This window comes from Lutra lutra, chromosome 13 (assembly GCF_902655055.1).
Source record: "Lutra lutra chromosome 13, mLutLut1.2, whole genome shotgun sequence".
Lineage (NCBI taxonomy): Eukaryota > Metazoa > Chordata > Mammalia > Carnivora > Mustelidae > Lutra > Lutra lutra.
This window is the reverse complement of record NC_062290.1, coordinates 70,105,460-70,127,364: the sequence shown is the minus strand read 5'-3', so window position 1 is coordinate 70,127,364 and position 21,905 is coordinate 70,105,460. Positions and strand designations below refer to the sequence as shown.

Here is a 21,905-nt window from a genome sequence, read left to right as displayed (position 1 = left end):
GCTTTCTGGACCGTCTAGTTTCTGTCACAGCGACTCACCTGCTGCTGCAGCTTGAAAACGGCCACAGACAGTATGGGAATGGATGAGCACGGCTGTGTTCCAAGACCACCGCATTGACGGACACTGGAGTTTGAAATTCATATAATTTCACGTTATGAAATAGTACTCTTTTGATTTTCTTCAACCATTAAAAAATGTCAAAACCCTTCTTAACTGGTGGGTCACAGAAAAACAGGCAGGGGCCCGGATTTGGTCCATGGACCAGGGTTTGCCAACCTCTAACTTACACTATCAGGTGGTCGACCCAGCGATCTCTACCTACCTTGGAAAGTCAGAATGGGAATGAAATCAGGAGGAAGCAAAACATCATCTCTACGATTTCTTGGAGGAAGACGATCCAAGGTGCAGGTAAAAATCTTGAATTATCGGATCAGAGCCTTTCAATCAGAGCTCTCATAAAAGCTTTTAGAAGGGATATTCAGCTAAGTGTATTAAAGTTCTATGGGAGATAAGCCATGACACCATATATGCTGTGCTGCCGCCTTATTTTGCAGGTACCTTTATCAAGCACTTAACATGCTGGCTTGTGGTTCTTTTATTTAAGTTTGTTTCCCCTCCTTGGTTATAAATTCTTCCAAGGTAGCAACTATTTCCTATTTAGCTTTATATGCTCAGTATAGAGTATTAGATCGGTCATCTCACTGACATACAGTAATGCTGTTTTTCACAGTAATGCTGAATTTACTAGTAACATAAAAACCACGGGAGATCATAGAGTATAAAGAACTTCATAATGTCATACCCAGTGATAAAAATTTGCTTGCTAATAAGACTGAACATTTTCTAAAAGATTTTCAGTTCTTACCAAATATCTATTATGTGCTAAAAGTTAATCTAGTCGTTTTCACGTGGTCACTTAACCTTTATGGCTACTCGGAGAGAGATGTGTTCCCTTTTATATTTGCAAATAAGGGAAGCAACACACAAGAAGCTAAGTGATAAAGCCAGGATTAGAACTCACATCTTCAGAGGACAAGGCTCCAGCTTCCCCATTATTATGCAAATCATCTGCAGAAATGCAAAATTATGTACAAAATATGTAAAAATTACCCACGGGATACCAACTGAACACAAGAAGGCAGCAGAAAAAAGTACTGTGACTGTAATGTTGCAAAATTTGATGAATAGAGGAGTAGAATCTTTTGAGAATTTTTCTTCAAAATAAAAACCTTTCTAAGAACAGTGAGAATAGAGGTTGGAAGAGTACCCAGGAAGGTACAGAGCACAGAGGTCAAGGGGAATATCTACTTTCTTTTGTAATTACTAAGCCAGAAGCAGAAAACATGCTTCTGCTGACCTAACTTAGCAGAAGCCCAGACAAAACCAAGTCATTTTGAGCATCTCAGGATAACTGCAGTGACCAGTACTCAAGAAAGCCCAGGGAAAGGCATCATTAAGAAAGTCAAAGAACTCTGTTGCTGGCCAACAGAGCTGTTATGAATATCCTGAACTTGAAACCCAGAGGGCAAAGGTGTGGCTGGTGCTGCCACATCTTGCTTATATGAACAAACAGGATATTTAAAATATTTGATTTGAAAAGTAATTTTGTATATTTATTTAGCAAACAGCTATCAGATACTTTACTGTATGTAGGGTACCATGACTAGATTTTGGAAGAAAAGACAGATAAATAACACGGTTTCCATTTTAAGGACGTTGCATCCAATGGCAAGATGGAGACTCGAGTGTAAGTTTCAGCAGGAGCCGTTCAGTTTGGAGAGTTTAGTGGATAATTTCAAAAGTTACAGGCAAAGACCATCTTTGTACTTAAAAAATACTTAAAAAATGTGTACTTAAAAAAATACCATGCAAGGTTCAACCAGGCACATCCCTCCGAAAAATGGTCAGACCCCTTTCCTCATCTACTTCTGATGTCCAAAATCCATGAAAGAAACGGGGGCTGTGGTCAACAAATCAAGAAGCAAGACTACTGTAACGAAAAGCGGAACTGAGGTGATGTAATCTTCAGGAGAAACCTCCAGCTTGGATCAATCCTCAGTCGATCAAGATAAAGCTGCTCGCACTCAGTTTCAAACTTAAACGCAGTCCCACAACATGTGGCCAAAGGTGTGTTTTATAATATGGAATCGAGGGAAGGTTCTTTTGTTTTCTTTCTTCTCATTTCTTTTGCTGGACACAAATGTTCTATGGGACTCTTCTGCCACAGTGGATTTTACTAGTCCAGAAAATTGAACAATTTTATTGGCATAACTGAAATGTTGGTGATGCCTCCTGAGCTTAAGGTCGTGCTGCTTCCCCCAAACCGGCAAAGAGTAAGAGTAAGAGATACGAGAGTTCCTTTGAGTTTGGCCGCCTGAGGCTCCATTTGTATAAAAAATTAAAAACATTTCAAAGTAAATTCAATTAGTGAATGTGTATTGCCTGAATAGACTATCCTTCTAAATTTAATATAGCGAACATGACAATTTTATGAGCAAACCAAGTTAGAGATAATATATTTTTATGTTCCTTAAACTAGCAAAGAGACTCCAGAACTATAAAGAACACTAACAAGGTACCGCATACACTTAAAAACTTTCTTTAAAAAAATGGGTTTTTTAACTGTGAGAAGGGGAAGGTTTGTTTTTTTCTTCTTCTTCATGACTTTAAGGTCCTCAAAAATGTTGTCTTCATCTCTCACCAGCATTACTAACAAACGGTGCTACTGACGGCTTCAGAGTGTATGTGTGTGTCTGTGGGTAAGCGCGTATGAAGAGAGGGAGGGAAGGTAGGAGGGAGGGATTGAAGGCATAGAGCAGTCTGTCTCTAGAAGAGCTAGTGAGATCGAAAAGAACAGAACTGAAGGATGAAAAATAAAATTTTAAATCGCCTGTACTATTTAGATTCCAAGAGACTGCAAGTGAGTCTTTGGTCACTGGTGTGAAGATAAAGGTCTAGGAAGACAAAGATGCTGTGTCATGTTCACCACGAGGGCTGCGCTCATCCCTCTTCTACTGCACCCGGGCTTCTGAGGATAAACGGGGCAGCATGCATCCAGCACAGGCGAGGATCTGGTTCTTAACTAGAAGGGGATATTTGACTTCAAGGATCCTTCCTGCAGGACCGGGATTCTGCCCAGTCCATGAATGACAGAGTGTGGCAACTTGACAGAGACATTCCTGAGGTCTCCAGGCTTCGCAGATAGAATTCAGAAGTTCAGCTTTGGAGATCCAGTTCTGTTCAATGAAATCCTTTGATGAGAGACACATCCTACAGTGTCGTAGTTTCCTCTGCAGACTCTCTCCACCACACAAAATCACCTCATGCTATTAGTAGAAGAAGAGGGTGAGCAATGCTCTCAAAACAGTCTTACTGGATGGGGGTAGGGAAAAGTAAACTTTAATTTAGAACTAATGGCTAAGTCTACTGCATACTTTATTTTTGGTGGTTTACACAACAGTCTGGATCTCCAGCATCTTGTAGATTGATCTGTTCTCAGGATCAAGTTCATTTAAAAAAAAAAAAGAAAAAAAGAAAAGCCTGCAGGAAATTAACATTTTTGAGGATCTACTATGTGGGTCAGGTCCTGGGAAACTTGAATCTTTTAGGTATGAGGTATAATTTACTCACCATAAAAGTCATCTGTTTTAAATAAATAGTTCAGTGAGTTTTAGGAAATGTATGCATTTGTGCAACCCTCACCACAATTTCATTTAAGAATTCTTCTCTACTTTGAGAAGTTCCCTCATAGCCTCTGCAATCCCTCTCCCAACCTCCAGCCCCACGCAACCTCCAACCTGCTTTATCTCCTCAGTTTTGTCTTTTCTAGAAATGTCATGTGTATGGAATCATATAATATGTGATCTTTCGCGTCTAGCTCCTGTCTGATTAACATGATCTTCTTGAGATTTATCCCTGTTGTTCCATGTATCAGTAGGCTCATTGATTTGTATTTTTTAAAGGATTTTATTTATTTGAGAGAGAGAGAGAAAGTAAGAGAGAACATGAGAGGGGAGAAGGTCAGAGGGAGAAGCAGACTCCCCATGGAGCTGGGAGCCTGATGTGGGACTTAATCTCGGGACTCGGGGATCATGTCACCCAACCAACTGAGCCACCAGGTGTCCCTCATTTATTTGTACTGATTAGTATCCCATTTTATGGATAGCACATTTTGTTTTTCCATCCAATTTATGTGGGAGTAGACTCACTGGATCAGATGGCAAGTGTATGTTTAACCTTTAAACAAATTGCCAAAATGCTCCCAAGTGAATATGCCATTTTACGTTCCAACCAACGCTGTATGAGATTTCCAGTTTCTCCACATCCTTGCCAACACTTCGGCACTATCTTCCTAATTTCAGCCATTCTTGTGGGTGGATAGTGACATCTTACTGTTGTCTTATTCTGCCTTTTCCTAGATGAATCTTACCGAGCCTCTTCTCACGTGATCACTTGCCATTTGTGTATCCTCACAGGTAAATTGTCTATTCACGTTTTTTTCTCATTCTAAATTGAGTTTTTATCTTCTCACTATTGAGTTGTAGAAGTTCTTTGTATATTTTGGTTAAAAACCTTTGCTAGATAATTCCTTTGCAAATATTTGCTTCCAATCTGTTGCTTGCCTTTTTGTTTGGTTAATAGTGTTTCTGAAGAGCAGAAATTTATGTTTGATGACATCTAATTTACTCATTTTTCTTCTTTTTAATGTCTGTAGCTTTTGTATTGTATCTAAGAAAATTTCTCTTAACCCAAGGAGATTTTCTACTCTTTTTCTGGAGTTTTATGGTTTTAGTTCATAGGCTGAGGTTTATGACCCATTTTGACATAATTTTTTTTGTTAGGAGTGAATTAAGGGTCAATGATCATTATTTTGTATGTGGATATACAATTGTTCAAGCACTATTTGTGGAAGAACTATCCTTTCCTTATTACCTTGGTACCATTGGTTAAAAGAAAAAAGTCAACTGACCACATAGATGAGGGCTGACTTCTGGACTTTTTCTTCTGCATCAGTGATCCACACATCTATCCTTATGTTAATACCACATGCTCTGGTGTACAGTAGCTTTTGAAATAAGGAAGGGTGATGTCCTCCAATTTTATTCTTTTTCTATACTGTTTAGGCTATTCTAGATCCTCTGCATTTACATGTTAGGATCAGTCTGTCAATGTCTATCAAAGAAAAGAGGTCTTGACAGAGATTCCATCAGATCTATAGATTAATTTGGGGAGAACTGCCAATATTGGGTCCTCTCATCCAGGAATACAGTATATGTTGCATTAACTGGTTTCTCTTATTTTTCTCAAAAACATCTTGTAATTTTCAGTGTATAGCTTTCACAGTTCCTATGTTAAATTTATTCTTAAATATTATATTCTTTTAGATGTTACCGTAAATGAAATTAATCAAATCTTATTTTCGGATTTCCATTTCTAGTATGTAGACATGGAATTGATTTTTGCATATTGACCTTATATCCTGCAACTTTGCTATACTAATATCCTTGCAGCTTTTTATTTTTTATTTTTATTTTTCTTTTTTAAAGATTTTATTTATTTATTTGAGAGAGAGACAGTGAGAGAGAGCATGAGCGAGGAGAAGGTCAGAGGGAGAAGCAGACTCCCCGCGGAGCCGGGAGCCCGATGCGGGACTCGATCCCGGGACTCCAGGATCATGACCTGAGCCAAAGGCAGTCGTCCAACCAACTGAGCCACCCAGGCGTCCCTCCTTGCAGCTTTTTAAAGAAAATACAGATTACTTAGGATTTTCCATGTACAAAGTCACCTTGTCTGTGAATTGTCTGTGAATGCAAGTAGTCTCATTTCTTCCAATTCTTACACCTTTAATTTTTTGTCCTTGCCTTATGGTCCTTGGCATTTTTAAAGAAGATTTTATTTATTTGAGAGAGAGAGAGAGAGAGAGAGAGCAGGAAGCCAGACTTGGGGCTCCCTCCTAGGACCCTGAGATCATGACCTGAACCTAAAGCAGATGCTTAACCAACTGAGCCACTCAAGCATTCTGGTCCTTGACTTTTATTTGGATTATTAGCAAACGTCACTTTAGCTCACTGTACAATGATACTCTTATATCCCTTTCATAAATGCTAAAATCACCCAATAAATTGATTTTTTTTTAATTGATGGTTTTTAACCAGTGTATGTCACTGCCTACCAGTCAGAACTTCCATTTCAGCAGCACTGTTATCCTTGTTTATAGTGTCTGGGGGCGCCTGGGTGGCTCAGTCAGTTAAGCGTCTGCCTTTGGCTCACATCATGATCCCGGGGTCCTGGGATCAAGCCCTGCATCGGGCTCCCTGCTCAGCAGGAGCCTGCTTCTCTCTCTCCCTCTGCCTCTCACCCCCTATTTGTTCTCTCTCTTTCTCGCTGTATTCTCTCTCTTTCACATAAATAAATACAATCTTTAAAAAAAAATAGTGTTTGGATAGTTATTTTAAAAATTCGACATACATCTTATACTCCTCATTTAGAAACGAAGAAATAGAAAGCAGGAGAAAGCGCCGCCATCAGTAATAAGTAGGCATCTCATAAACTTAACAACTGAGACGACGGTGAACATCTTCACGCACGCTGGAAGTGGCAATTCTTTAGCCTGTTACGTGCTCACTGGACTTAATAAGCTGGTCAGCCATGAGAAAGAGTAAAATTAAAGAACATAACATGGCATAGTGAAAATATAACATCAAAAGACCGTATCCAAGATGCAAGGTATAATTAGTGATTTTTAAATATATTTTAGTTCTTTGGGAACTTAACTGCCTTTCTGATAGGTACCACAGCTCAATTCTGAGGAACACCTTGGGTCTCATCAAAGTGTGGGGATATACCAGGACTTCGTTTAATCTTGCACAACTTCTGAGGAAGATAAAATGATTCCCATTTAGAAATCAGAAAATACAGAAATTAAGTAACTTGCTAAAGCTGTATAGTCAGCAGTGGAGACAAGATTCAAAGTCAGGTCTGTTTGGTTCCAGAAGCTCTAAATTGGGCCCCTCTCGTCTGGCATTACCCATTGTCCTGATGGATACCCTTAAGCCCCAACCTTCCACGCCCACTCAGGAAGCCCTCAGTTCCATGCAGGTATGGTTCTAACCTTCTCACCAGTGACTCACAGCAACTGTGTAACAACGGGAGAATTTATCTTCCTGGTTTGCTCTCTCCCAAAATACCAGCCCAAAGGCTGAAACACTATAATAAAAAGATCTGAGGTGGTTACATGAATAAGATCCATGTGCAAAAATGTAGAAAGCTTGGTTTGAAATGGATGGGCGATTACCCTTTGAGTTTGGGGGGCAGAGATGCCCAGGAAGTTTGACTAAGAAAGGCTATGAGAGTTTTTCAGTGAAGTAAACTCAGGCTTTTCTTCTCTGCTTTCATTTTTGGGCAGACACATTAGAAAATGAATGCATTCCTGAGCAGAAAAGTGGCCACAAAACCATTTCATTGTGGAGGGGTGATAGAGCACAGCCTTCTCTGTCCTACACCCCGCAGAAAAATTCTAACCCTTGGACACAGAGGATTCAGGCTCAAGTCTTGATAACTCGGGGTTTGCAAAGTCAGAAAAGAGGAAGAGGACACAGAAAAGAAAAAGGAAACTATTAAAAGCCCTTCTCATTGGGCCTTAAGTAAACACTCCCTCGCTATTTTGGATTTTGGGGTCAATTAGGAAACATTTCAATCAGCTTTTTTTTCAAGAAACAAATACAGATTGTAGCTCCTCTACACTCTGGGCAAGCCACAAAACCAGAAGCAAGCACCTCGGTTCCCCCATGTGCCTGCCGAATAAACCCTCTGAAGCCGCCCCGTAGGACCCTGCCTTCCGATCAGCAGACCTTTGGAAGACAAGTTTTCTTCACAAACCCCTTATTTTAGGTCAGACTGATCTGTTTTTTTATCAATCCTCCTACCCCAGTAAAACACGTCTTTTCCAGTCCTTACAGTGTTTAGACATGAACAGCAAGGCTTTGGAAAATCTCTGTAGTTAGCAAAATAGTGGAAACGACCTACGTGGTTAAGGGACAAGGTGGCTGGCCGTCACAATAGGGGTCAGCACCTCCATCCGGGTCCTCAGCCTGCTGCCTACTTCTATAAACAAGGGGTCGCTGGGACACAGCCGTGCCCGTTCATTTATGTCTTGTCTGTCTGTGGCTGCTTTCTTGCTACAAAAGGCAGAGTTGCGTGCTTACCACTGAGGCCATCTGGCCTGCAAAGCCTAAAATATTGACTATCTGGTTCTTTACAGAGAAAGTTCGTCAATTCCTGTGACTATACATTTAAAATAACATGGAAAAATACTCCTGTTAGGTTGTCAAGTAAAAAAAAATTTTTTTTTAGAAGGATGACATAGTAGTTTACATGTGGTATCACCAGAATTATGTAAAACAAGGGGAAATGGGCAGAGAAGAGATAAAAAGGGCCAAGCAGGTGGATTTGGTGGCAGCATCCCGGGTGACTTTCCTTATGCTCATCTCTGTGTTCCAGTTTTCTAACATGACCTCTCATTTCTTTCATCATAGAAAAAAGTCGGAAACGTGCCCGCAACCTCTAGTCCCAACTTGCCCGCAGCGGGCATGAACACCCAGAGCTCAGTCTCCCCGCCAGGTCCGATCCCCACAGGGGTGCCGCGGGGTGGGGGCAGGAAGACGGCAGGTACCTTATGCTCGTCCCGAAGGTGGCTGTCCAGTTCCTCCGTGTGCTTGGTCTCATAGTAGCAGAGCTGGCATTTGTAAGGTTTTAGTTCATTGTGCTTTTCTATGTGTTGCTGGAGGCTCTCGTCACTGGAGCAGGTGAAGGTGCACTTATCACAGCGGAAAACTACTCCCTGCAAGTATTTGGACAGTTTGGAACGGCACACTTCGATGGGGACAACTCGCTCTTCTGTGGAAACAAATTGAATGGAAAGATGGAAGTTTTTACTGATGGTCCGCACGTGCTCGGTCTTTGGAATAAAGGAAGAAACTCAACCGGTTTTGCTACCTCTCATGGGTGTCCGTGAACTCATGTGCACACTGCCTCTCCCTCCGTTCCCCAAACAGCATCTTCTGGTCCAGGTAAGTGTTTGTAAGACCAAAGCCTTTTGGTGTACTTAATCCCCAGAGTGATCTTTATACCGAGGTGGGAGGCTGGGAGGTGCTCGCTAATTCCTGAATGCAGGTGGCTAACGGAGGGGATGAGACTGGCTGCCATCAATTACCCACCGCGACGACTACTGACAGCCCGCCTGAGCACTTCCTTAGTATGTGCTAGTTGAGCTGAACCCAGAGATGCCCCTAAGCAGAAGGGGAATGGATGGTTCCTAAGCACCTGTGTGCCCCAATGGTGCACCTTTTTGGCAACTCTCTTAGGCTGGAGGTATTCCTGTTTTTACAAATCAGTTAAGCAAAGGACGGGACCCTGAGTAACTTTCCAAAGATCAGAGACGTTGTAATTCGCCCAGCTGTGATCTCCATCCGCGCCTGTCGAAAAGCAAACCCTTTACGTCCCACTGTTTCCAGTTCCACTCCTGTTTCCCCTTCGGAGATGTTCTCAAGGAGACCGTTTTCCTTCTCCTGAAACCAAGGGAATCTCTAATAACAAATTTTAAAAACAAAGGACCTGTAGGTTTTCATTCACTAAAACTCAGGCTCTAACTCGGAGAAGCGCACAAATGAAACGGCTATGGGAAACATTCAGGGTGTGGGGGGGCCGTTGCGGGTGGTGAGGGAGATAGGGAGGATTTGTGCCTTTTCAGACAATCTGTAATCTGATTGTCACAAGGAAAAAAATAAAAGAGAGAGAGGATTTGGGTGCTTTTCCCATTAACATACCAAATGCTGTAGGGCTGGAAATGCGTGTGCTTGTTTATTTTGCACTCTCTCACCCTTGTGTTTAACTGCTCAAATTAAATTTCACACCAGTCTGCCCAGAGTATCGGTGCACGCGCCAGATATCCATAACTGGGATAAAATTAAAATCTGTGCTATTTATGCAAGGATCAAATATAGCGTGTGTTTTCATGCTGTGTCTGGATTTCAGAAGACTCTGGAAGTTTACAAATGGACGCACACAACATATACTTATATTATTTAGAAATAGCAATGTATTATTAAGTCAAGAAAGCGTGATTTATTCTCAGAGTCACTGAGTAGCAACATCTCCAGACATCAGTGCTTTGTGCACCGATGCAGCTCTCCCCGTGAGCCCTCCCGTTGTTGTTGGCCGGGGTTGGCCCTTGGGGAATCCTCCCCACCCAAAGCCACGCTGTGGGCTCAGCGACCACATTCTCACAGCGGGGCAGTCCCTGCCTTGGGAGTCCTTGAATACGGCGATTAACTGGCTAGCAAAACGTTGGCCAGAGGAAGCGTGGAAGGTGGTGTCTGCTACATATTCCCCAGAGCTCTAATGCATATGTTAGTTTCCCTATACAAAGAGTCAGTCGTTTATTTAGCAATATAAATATTTTTAAACCAAAGTAGAGCAGACAGCTAAGAAACACATGATTATAATGTAATCCACACATTTTCTTAGAATAGCAAATGTTTAACAGTCTTCTAACCATTCAGTTCTATGGTTCGGTGTAATCGGGGCGAAAAAATGCTTTGGCATAAGCCAGCCGGAGCCCTGAGAAAGCCCAGGCCATGATGTTCTACTCGTGGGGCCCGGGGCTTCTCAACAGTAGCTCTCCTGGCGTTCTGAGGCCAGAAAAGGCTTTACTCCGGGGGCTGTACTCTGCACTGCGGGATGTTCACTAGGGTCCCCGGCCTCCACTGACCAGCCCTGGCACCCCTCTTCCCAGGGGTGACAACCCAAAAATGCCTCCAGACAAAGGCACCCGGACTCCGGCTGATGACCACTCCTCGACACCAAGTGTCAGCATTACCTCCAGCCGCTCTGGCTAAGGCACGGGTGCAAGCCGGTGCCCAAGCACGAGATGGGTACAGGCTGAACCCCCTGGGACCGGGCCCAATGCCTCAGGGGCTCATGGGCAGTGCTCCCACGAACTTTTCTGCTGCTTTGACACTGCAACCCCCTTTGCTCTGTGTTGGCTCCCACTCTGGGTTGTGTCATTTCTGCTGCGTGCACTCTGTCTCCAGCCCTGCCGGCCGCCGTGGAGAAGGACCACAGCTGGTCTAACAGCCCCCGTAATGATGCCTCCAGCACCTTGGAGACAGCCGTGCGGCCAGCCTCCAGTCTTCACTTCTCCCCGTAAAGAATCGCTGCTTTCAGACTGGGGTTTTACAGGCCTCCCTTTCAACTCCTCTACCGCCTTAGTTAGTTTTCTTTGCAGTTTCCCATTTCACTATGTAGGTCTAAGTGAATCTTAACAAAGTCATGAGCACTCAAAATAGCCTGGAGTTTAAATAATAATGATTCATGGAAGTGACCATGGCGATTTACCAGGAGCTCACTCTGTTGCAAGCACTGTTAGGCATTCTACCCTCATGGTTAAATTTTTATTCTCGAAAGACTCTGCAAAGTCAGTTTTATTACCTTTAGTTTATTGGTGTGGAAGCTGAGGGCTGGCTTGCTGCACGCCTTCCTCAAAGTCATGCCTCTGGTTCAGAACAAAGTTGTGACCTGGGAGCACAGGTCTCCTGGCTGACCTGTGCCAGCGCCCTCCTCTCCTTCATCCCCAGAAAAGAAGTCTCTTGGATCATTAGATCCGCATGCCGTTTACTGATGAGCCTCTGATTCCTCATTGATTAAGAGTTCAAGAGCTACAGACATATCTAAGGCAACCATTTCTAGCTGAACTTCTTTCGAGTATCTTCTGAATCAGGTAAGAGGCAACTTCCTGCTTGCTCACTCACTCTGAAACATCAGACTTCTCATTTCCAAACGAAGACATCCCCAACATTCCAAGTCTCTGGGCTACGTGGATTTTTACTAAGATATTCATTTTAGGGGAAAAAAAGTTAATTTTTCTTCCTGAAAACACGGCTAACACGACCAAGATAAAAAACAAGACAGACTTGGAAAGGTGGACAAATCACTGACAGTGCTTTCTGAATGAGGTTATTCATTACTGAGGCAAGTCAGGGACATAAAGTTAGAGACTGGAATGTTTCCAGGTGTGGATGGAGCCCTGTCTTGGCTACAGAAGCCCAGGGCTCAGGTTTTTTTTTTTTTTTTCTTCTATGGAGGCAGCGACAACTGTGGGTCTTTCTTGACTTCACACCTCTCAAAATTACCTTGGGTAAGAAACCAAGGCTTGAATCACACTCCTTGTGACTCAGCTTCCAGAGTTGGCTGCAAAAATATTATGACTTCACCAGTTTGACTACAAGATAGATTGTGTCTCTCATCTCTTCCTACTCAAAGGCTGCTTGGTGCTGCAGCTGGACACGACGCCCAGGAGGAATGCCCCACGGAAGCCTGTGGGAACCCAAGCGCAACAGAGCCTAGAAGGGTGTGCTGTCAAGCTCCCATGGAGCTCAGTGGAAAAATCGGCTGAACTCCAACTACCAGGAGGGCGGAGGGTCACTTCTGCTCAAAACAGAAAAACCACATCACTGTGGAGTCCAGAGTCACCAAGTAAAAATTCTTCCTGAAAGGCAGACCACAGCACACTTGGGTTTCCTCCCTACAACGTGCCAAGTCTGAACGAAGCAGGGAGAGATCTGGAAGTCATTCAAGCCAACAAACTCCGTATGCAAATGATCCTGCTCCGGGGCTGAGACCCTCTTTGGGCCAAACCAAAGCCCCACCTATTACTCTAGGCCAAATAAGTGACAACAGCTGAGTACTAGAAAGCCATTAGGAAAAGAACAATAGTTCCTAAAAAACAATGATTCCAAAACATGACCATAAATGGACACACACAAACATAAGGACAACAGCTCCTGGTAAGAAGTTACTAATTCTGACGTTAGCCAGGCTACCACTGTCAAATCAGAGAAAGCCAGGAACCACACCTCTCATTCTAACTGGCAAAAGTATTTGGTGGGGATGGAAGGGAAAAGTGTAATTTCATGGAATAAAATGAAAGACTGGCAATCTCACTGCAGCTTTTTTTTTTTCTTAAGAAAAACGATATAGATCAGGTAAATTAAGGGAGATTAGTTTTGTTCCCAAAAGGCGCCCACCTGCAGGGTTCAGTTAAATTCAGTATTTGCCCATATATGGGGTTACAGGCTGGGGAGCAGAAGCTTTAAATTAATATGCCAACTGGAGACCGGTATCAGGGATTACACAGCTCCAGAAATAGAAATAAAAATATCTGGCAAAACTGTAATTTAATCTGTACCCAATTTTCCAGGTGCACCAAAGGTGTGCAAGATACATCCAGGCAAAGCTGTCTGTGCACAAGGCATCGTGATTCCAGTGATGCTGATAAACTCAGTGGAAATGTACTCGTGAAAATATTCCCTATTCATGGTCTCTCTTCCCATTAAAGTTCATGTTCCTTCAGTGCACAGACTGCCTGACTCTTCATGGCTGTGTCCCTAGGGATTAAAACAATGCTACTAGCATTATAGTGAATGTTCAATAAATATTTGTTGCATTGAATGAAAACCCACCAAAAGCCCTACCTCCAACCTTTTCCTTTAAACAAAAATCTTAGGGCTTAATTTTTTCCTTTTTAAGCTGGTCCAATCATGGCCAATCTCACCAAATGCTGATCAGACCTACGTTCCTGAAAGAAATGGGTCTACCAATCCTTGGCTTCAATCTTTCCTAAATTGGTATTCATCAGGTATCCTGGCTTCCCATCTTCCTACTGAATAAAGTTCAAACTCCTACCCTGGTATCCAAGCTCTACCTAAGTTGGCCAGAACACACTTTACCAGTCTTGTCCCCTATATTCCCTTCAGTCTCACTCAGAACACTCAAACACCACTATGTCAACACATCTTGCTCCCACCTACCTGAATGATCTAAATTTTTCCTCCCCACTCATGTAGTGGGTCCAATAGTGTTCCCCAGAAGCTTATGTGCACCTAGAACCTTGATATGAGACCTTATTAGGACATAAGGTCCTTACAGATGAATGTAACTAGTCAGGATGAGGTCACAGTAGTTTGGGTGGGCCTTAAATTCAATGAGTAGTGTTCTTAGAAGAAGAGGAGAGGACACACAGAAGATATGCAAAGGGAAGACGGCCATGCATGGACAGAGGCAGAGACCAGAATGACGCAGCTATAAGGCAACGATGGTGGGAGCCACCAGAAGTGAGGAAGGGCCACGGCAAGATTCTTGTCTAGAGCCTTCAGAGGGAGCCTGGCCCTGCTGTCACCTTGGTATCAGACTTCTAGGCCCCAGAGCAGTGACAGTACACTGTTGTTTTAAGCTACCTAGGAAACTAACATGCCCCGACTTCAAACTTTTTTGCCTTCTTAAACATCATCATAGCTCAGTTTGAAAGTCACCCCTCTACACTACCTTTCTCTACTCCCAACACAAATACACCTGCTACTGTGAATCTCCTAAATACCCATCACTCACTACATCATGGAGACTTACGCACATGCTTCATCTCCTTGAGGAGGGAGGGTCCTGGGTCTTATGTACCTTATCTGGCCCAAGAAGCTAGCATAGTGCTGCACATAACAAGCAAGTAATGGGGGCACCTGGGTGGCTCAGTGGGTTAGGCCTCTGCCTTCGGCTCAGGTCATGATCCCAGGGTCCTGGGATTGAGCCTTGCATCCGGCTCTCTGCTCAGCAGGGAGCCTGCTTCCTCCTCCTCTTCCTCCTCTCTCTCTCTCTGCCTACTTGTGATCTCTGTCTGCCAAATAAATAAATAAATAAAATCTTAAAAAAAAAAACAAAACAAGCAAGTAATGAATGCTTGCTGAATGCATGGACACACAGTATGCTCTTTTGCCACAGCCCACATAAAACCATGATCATTCCTCATTCAGATTTCCCATGAATGAAATGAACTCCCCTCCCTTTCCTCCCTATTTAAATATATCCTCCTGTTGGGATAAAAAGCTAAGGAAACTCTTCTTGCAAGCAGTATCTCAGTCCCAGGCCAGCTCAGAAGTTGTTTTTCTTGCCTTTCATCCCAAGTATTTTAATGAACCCAGGCCTCAGAAAGCTCTCTTACTATAGGCCCTAGAGACCAAAGATGCTTACTCATCCCCAGAGCAAGGAGAGCCCAGGTACAGGAAGAGCCACCTCTTGTTACTTTGAGTTCAACCCCAACTTGAAATTGCAAGGCAGACACCCAGCCCTGTCTCCTGACTCGTCAAGACCAGCTTCCCACTAAGATGCCATTTTGGGTTGAGATGGACACCAAAGCCAGGCCAGGACACAGATGGCAGACACGGCTGTCCTGAGACTCTCGGCCATCTGTGGTCCTGTGGTCCTCAACTCTGACCTCCAGCCCCACAGGCGGTTCCGTCCTCAGGCCCAGCTGCCACAGCCACGAGAATGCTCAACAGGGTGACACCAGCCACCCTCCCAGGGAAGAGACAGCGATGCCTGGTGGTTACAGGCATGGGCTGTGGGGCAGACAAGCCTAGGTTTGGATCCAACTGGGTCCTTTTTAGTCATTTGGATCTTGGGTCACACTCAGTCTCTCTGAACCTTTTACCCTTGTGATCGGCGGATAACAGTAATACCCACACCATATAGGGCTTTGTAAGAATTCTATAAAATGACATATTGGACTCACTTAGTACAGCACCTGTCCTCGTCAACACTCAGTGACAGTAATCTGTTGTTGTTAATGTTGTCATTATTATTGCTGATCCTCAAACGCCCCTTCGTTCTAGATTGTGCACTTTTCAACCCTGATAAGGATGATATTTATAGATTTAGATGGCTCTTTTAACATAAATGACCTCTATAAATAAACAGCAGAGACTGTAAGGAACCACCGACGGGCAGTATGACGGAAGGGTCCCGGGCTCAGAGGGCCGGAGTTGATTCACTGCCCCGTGAGCCCTCGGGAGACCCTGGTTCAACCAGCCCGCTGTCACGGTCCCTGTACACCTTCCCACTGTGTCCACGGTGGGGATCATACACACTGGGTCACACACGCTCCACTTTGGAGAAATTCCTCTCATGTTTTGGTGTCTAGGATTCCTGACTATCTCCTGAACACAACTTCGAGAGTCTAGCCAACACCCAAAATCCAACAGATTCCGTTTTCTTCTCCCCCGCGGGAGGCTGGGCTCTCTGAGCGGACCTGGAGACCGCGGCCGACAGGCGCACGACACCTCGCAGCGCTCACCAGATCCCAAACTGTCACAGAGCATCCTCGTACTGCCAGGGGACTTGTGACTGGTCTCTCCTCAGTCTGCATTTGCCCCAACTTCCCATTTGTTTTAATCCTATCGTTCTGCACAAGTATCTTTAAGAGACTTTAAATCCTTTGCAAGATGGCCACGAGTAACCACACTGAATCCAAGAAAAAGCAGTTTCTCTCAGTTTCACATTTCATGCACGTGATGCATGAACACAGGTAATAATACTAGCCCTTACGGTGCTGCTGGACAGGAGTGACTCGGTGTCAAGGGTAGCACTCCAAGGGCTTTTCTCAGCTTTAGCATTTACTCTCTGTGTCCCCCCCTACACACACACACACACACACACACACACACACACACACACACACTCACACACACACACTCCTTTCTTGAAACCGCAGCTCATTAGCCACTGAAGCTTGGAGCCCACCAGGCAGCAGCATGGGAAGCCAGGGGAACTGACCACAGAAATGAGGTCTCATCATTTCTGTCTGCTCAGCAGGAACGCTACTCATGGCCTCTCCCCACCACACGTGGGCTGGGGGACCAGAAGCCAGGTAACTGACGTGGCACCCTGGGTGGGACCACTCTGGCCAAGAATTCCTGCCTCCGTGTTCTGACGCTGTTTCTCTCATCCTGCAAGTGGACGTCTCAGCCAGCTGCGACCTCATGTCTCCTCAGAGTGGCCTGGGCAGGAAGGAAATCTGAGGGCGCTAAACGGAGCCTTCCACGGGGTGTGCAGCAGAGATAGGCAAAATGTCACAAAATGCAATGGCCCAAGACAGTGGTGCTGGGGACATGCTGGACACTTTTGAAAATGCTCCAAAAATATCCAGCATGTCAGGGTGTGTGACATCTCAGCAGCACAGCAGAAGACACACTCAGTTTCTGAGGCCCACGTGGCAAGCATGGAAAAGCCTCCTAAGGTTAGAGGCCAAGGAACGAAGAGGGGGACGAGGAGGGAGGGAAGGCATGAACAAAAGATGTAAGATGAGTGGACGGAAACCACACAAGAGACTAGCAACCAGGATTCTGGTCATCTTTTTCCATCTACCTCTGGCTTGAATCTTCTTTGGACAAAGTAGTTTTTACATAAACATATTTTTCCTTCCAATACAGAGGAAGCCTGTTGTTTAACAGTGTTGTAATTGGCCAAGAGTAAACTCAACTGAAAGGAAAACCAAAGACGACTTGAAAGAACCATCCCTGTTTATCAACAGGAAGCCACACGTCCAGAACACCCAGTATGTATCCACCACGGAACGCACCGGACCCTCGGCGCATCATTTCGTAGGCCTGACCATCCTCTCTTCTTAACAGATCGGAGAGCAGGCCAATACAGGAGGCTTTAAAACCAGAACTTAAATCCGAAGCCTCTGGGATTTCTAACATCAGACCCCTTTTATTTTTAAGACTTTTTCCTCTCTCCATTCATCTCACGGGAAACTCCACGCTCTGCTTTGGAAATCATCATTTCGGGCTCCCGCCAGCGAATCGCCTGCAACCACACAGCTCCTCACATTTTGTAATGAATCCTCACCCGTCCGCTCTGTTTCCCATTCGCTCCTTCCTCAGCAAGGCGGTGAGGACAGAGGAATCAGAATGTGAAAACTCCTCACGCTAGGAAGCCCAGAAGTGTTCACTGCCCAACCCATCATCTTTGCCTCCCTCCATGTGGAGCAGATCCTTGGGGCAGGAAGGGGTTTTTATCATGGGCTGTCACTGTGGTCATCCACTGTGATTTCCCACTTGGAGAGAAGGCAAGGAACCGGGGACCAGGGCAAAGCAGCCACCTCGAGAGGGGCATCCCTGAAATGCCACCCACAGCCCACGCCCCAAGAAAACCACATTTAGGAAGATTACCTCGGTGCAGCACGATGTGGTCAATCATGTTGCGTTTGTATTTGGTGTGATAGAGGCAGAGAGGACAGCGGAGATCTTTGGGGCCCTCCTCGGGAACCGCTGAATGCCCAGCTTCCACGTGCATAGTAAAAGCAGATCTGGGAGAGAGGTGGGGAGAGACAGGTGAGGAGTGTGACAAGGGATCATGTCGTTCACACATCCCCTGCGGGCTACCTACCTAGGCTTCTGTGTGTGACTCCCCTGGCTTGAAGGCCCAAACCAGAGTCGTTCATCATGTTTCCAGACCACAAGCTCCTTGGTCACTCATCCACTACCTGGACCTTGTCGTGCAGGGCTAACTTCCTTTTTGAAAATTTCTGCCACTTGGCTGGGGTCAGGGCTTACTTTGGAAAGAAATGGACTTCCCCAAACACTTTATTCTAGAAGATGAGAAGCTGCCTATGAAAAGCAAAAAGCCAAAGTCCCTAAGAGAAAGAGGTTCTCACTGTGCATGGAAAGAGAAGGACTGGAGTCACGTGGAATTCCCAGCTGCCTACGTGACTCTGCACAGGTCAGGGCGGAGACGGCAAGTTGGCTGGGACGTCATGGTGGCTAAAGATCAGCTAAACTAAACTCAAAGCGGTTGTACCAACCTGAAGGCAGAAGGCTACTGTTGCCTTCCCCTCTATCCTTTTCAAAACTTCACCATTTACAAAGCCTTCGGTATCTCATAAAAATGGATGAAACCATGAGTCTAAGGGGTAAGGTCCCCTTATTAACTCAAGTGCTTCTCTCTGGGGAAACATGTACACCTGTCAGTGGACCCTTGTTATCTGGGTCTTTAGCCTTTTCTCAATTCTAAGGTCACATACATATTTATCTGAAAAACAACTGAACTGAATTAATAGTCAGAGCTGTAACACATTTCCCATCGAATCCCATCAACTAAGGTGTTGGTGGAAAAGAACCTTGTTCTTCCGATTGCTTTTTGTTGGCCATGAAGCCTGTCTTGAAGTACTAGAGTGGCCTACGGCTTAGGTACTAACTACAGTAGGAGGAGATAATAATAGCTTTACACCTGTAATATAGCCATCTAATATTATATTATTATAATGGCTGTCTATGATATTATAATGCTTATTAGTGTTTCCTTTGCGCCAGGCACTATTCTGAGCACTTTAGATATATTGGTTCATTTATTCCTCCTACGAGTTGTATAAGTGAGGTAGTATTACTATCTTTATTTTGTAGATAAGGACCAGGAGACACAGAGAAGCTTAGGGACTTGTCCAAAGTCACACTGCCAGCCTGCAGTAAAGTTGGGGTTCAGACCCAGACAGTCAGGCTCCACATTCTGCACTCATAACCACTAAACTAAGCAGCATTGCACAGAATGAGATTAGATCAGAAGTGTCCAGAGCACATGACAGGAAGCACTCTGTTCCTTGAGCTCACTGATTCTATTATACACAGGGGCAAAGGTGGCTTTGGATTATCTGTTTCTGGATCGGAAACAATCTCTCTACAGTTGTTCAGTTCTAGTCTTCACAGAGCTGGAGTCTTGATTCTCTGGGGGTCTCTCAACAATATGATCTTAAGAAATAGGAATTTTCTGTAAGGGTAGCAGGGAAATCATAATTGCTGGATGTTCTCTCTTGGCTTTGATTTTGCTTTCAGAAACACAGATTTTTTTTTCCCCTAAAGACAAATCTAAAAAAGGGAGGGTAGTCCTCCACAGGAAAAAACACTCATCACTTCATGCACTGGGCCCAAGAAATCCCTTACCACACTCTGACACTTCTTGGCTGCCCATTTGCTCTAACATTTAAACTCGTTTGTTCTGATACAGCGACTGCTTCATTCCCAAACCCCCTTCCACAAGCCCCAAAGCAGTCCTCTGGAACTAGCCTCCTTTTGTGAAGACTGGACCCGATCCCTGTAAGATCCCACTGGAGCAGAGCCTTCCCCAGAAGAATGGAGGGAAGCGTGTGGTGAGGGGCGGAGCAGGCGCAGCCACCTTGTTTCTCAAGGCCATTCTTCACACCACTTACTTAAAGCCTGTGTAAAAGGAGCAGTCTTTGCACTTGAAGAGCTTCTTCCCACCATGCTTGTCCCTGTAATGGCGTCTGATGCTCTGGATGTAGCCAGAGGAGAATTCACAGAATTCGCAGTGCAGAACAGCCTCGGTTTTCTGCTCGGCACCCCCGGCGGCCCCGGAGAGAGGCACGGGGCTGACGCGGCTGTTGTTCCTCGCCAGCGCGGCGGACTGATAGTGGTTCAACTGCTGCTGAACATCTGGAGGTTCGGAGTAGGAGGAGTCTGTGGACAGACGGGGAAGAGGATACCGGACACAGAGAACACAGTGGAGCTTTGACCCCTGAAAACCCCCAACATTAGTCTGCAGTGTTTTTTCTTTTCTTTTTTTCTTTCTTTCTTTTTCTTTTTTTTTTTTTTAAGATGATGACTACGATCCACCTTTCATCTTCATTTACATCCTACCACACAGATCTGGGAAAAGGCAGGTAGGAAGGAAGTGTCGCTTCTTCTCGTCTGACTTTGAGGGCTCACGGCATTTAAAAATAAAACTCTGAGGTGACAGGTTTCAAAGTGAAGGAAGAAAGTCAACTGTGGTCTAAAGGAAACGGTCTAAAGGAAATGGCAGCATGGTAATGGGCTGCCACAGAGCACCCACCCGTCCCCATAGGTGAGATAAATAAACGCACAGCAAGTACACAGGCACCGTGGTGAGAAAGGAAAGTCGATGATGTCACATGTCCTCCTCTGCAGCCCAGAATTATTCAAGCCAACCCCCACCCCCCCAACCAAAAGGTCTTTAACAGAAATGCTCGAGCACATGGCACTCACAAATATAAAAATGTTTTATGCCTTCACAGTCAAGTGATTTAAAATTTAAAATATAAAGATCTAATAGTGTTCTCCTGGAATGGATGTTTAAAGCTTAGTCAGCATTAAGATGGAGATTTATTCATAAATCCCATTAAAATGAAATTCCAAATAAGTTTCCCTGAAAGGTATTTTCAAGTTTGCAATCCGGAGGAAAATGTCGGAAATGACAGCCATAAATCTTAACCCTGAGAAGCTCCAGTGGAGAAATGTGGTGGAGAAATCTGATCTAGATGGGAGGTGGGAAAAATATTGGTTTCTTAAAAACTGAAAGAGAGGAGAGAAAGGTCTTGAACCTTTTTCCAACGCGCTGCTTTGAATGTTGAGGCTAAGCTTTTGACAACATTGTCCTGTATAACCTACAGCCGCCTATGAATGACACGAATGGAGTCCTAAATACCCGTCAGATGAATTTCAGTGTAACTTTCCTTGAAAAGAAAACAAAGGGCTCTTTTTTTAAAGCCTTTCAAAAAGCAAGGGGGGGGGAAGGGGTTAGAAACTGTACAAGCCTCCTCCTGATTTGACGGACACTTCATTTTCCAAAGCATGATTCCCTGAGGCAGGACACGGAGGAATTCTGTAAAACCCGTATTTGATGAAAACTAGTACCATCCATCCCGTTGGCCTCTTGGAGGAGAAAAACAAAAACCAGAGCAGCCTCCCTGATTGTAAGGCCGCCTCCTGTCTTCAAAATACTAAAATACCTTCCCTTCTTGTTCTCCTCCTCCCCCTCCTCAATTCGTATTCCTCAAGATGGAGGAAAAAACCCTTTGGAAATTGTAAACAAACCTGCCACACACACAAAAATAAAACAAAAGGAAACTTGAACAATACCTCTGAGCCTCCACGGGTTCATTACCAGGTGTAAACTGAAGACAAAGGAAGAAAGGAATGACACAACCGAATTCATTTTACTCAAGTCTTTTATCTCTGGTTTCTTTATTCCTCAACCCTAGCTGATGAACC

At 44.5% G+C, this 21,905-nt stretch overlaps 1 protein-coding gene across 12 annotated transcripts in view; it reads right to left on the bottom strand.

The window, feature by feature from the left end:
• Nucleotides 1-21,905, bottom strand: part of ZNF462 (zinc finger protein 462) — a 139,981-nt gene that overhangs the window by 14,779 nt on the left and 103,297 nt on the right. For 10 of the 12 annotated variants that reach the window (XR_007122153.1, XR_007122154.1, XM_047698959.1 and 7 more), the window contains 3 exons: nt 20,087-20,354; nt 18,057-18,193; nt 8,672-8,895 (listed from right to left, as the gene is read on the bottom strand). Coding sequence is in view for 9 of the 12 variants with exons in the window: in XM_047698959.1 (XP_047554915.1) it covers nt 8,672-8,895; nt 18,057-18,193; nt 20,087-20,354 (629 nt within the window). In the remaining 3 variants the exon portion in view is untranslated. Of the gene's footprint in view, nt 1-38; nt 124-8,671; nt 8,896-18,056; nt 18,194-20,086; nt 20,355-21,905 lie in introns of all 12 variants that reach the window. The other 2 variants (XR_007122155.1, XM_047698962.1) reach the window with 2 other exon arrangements.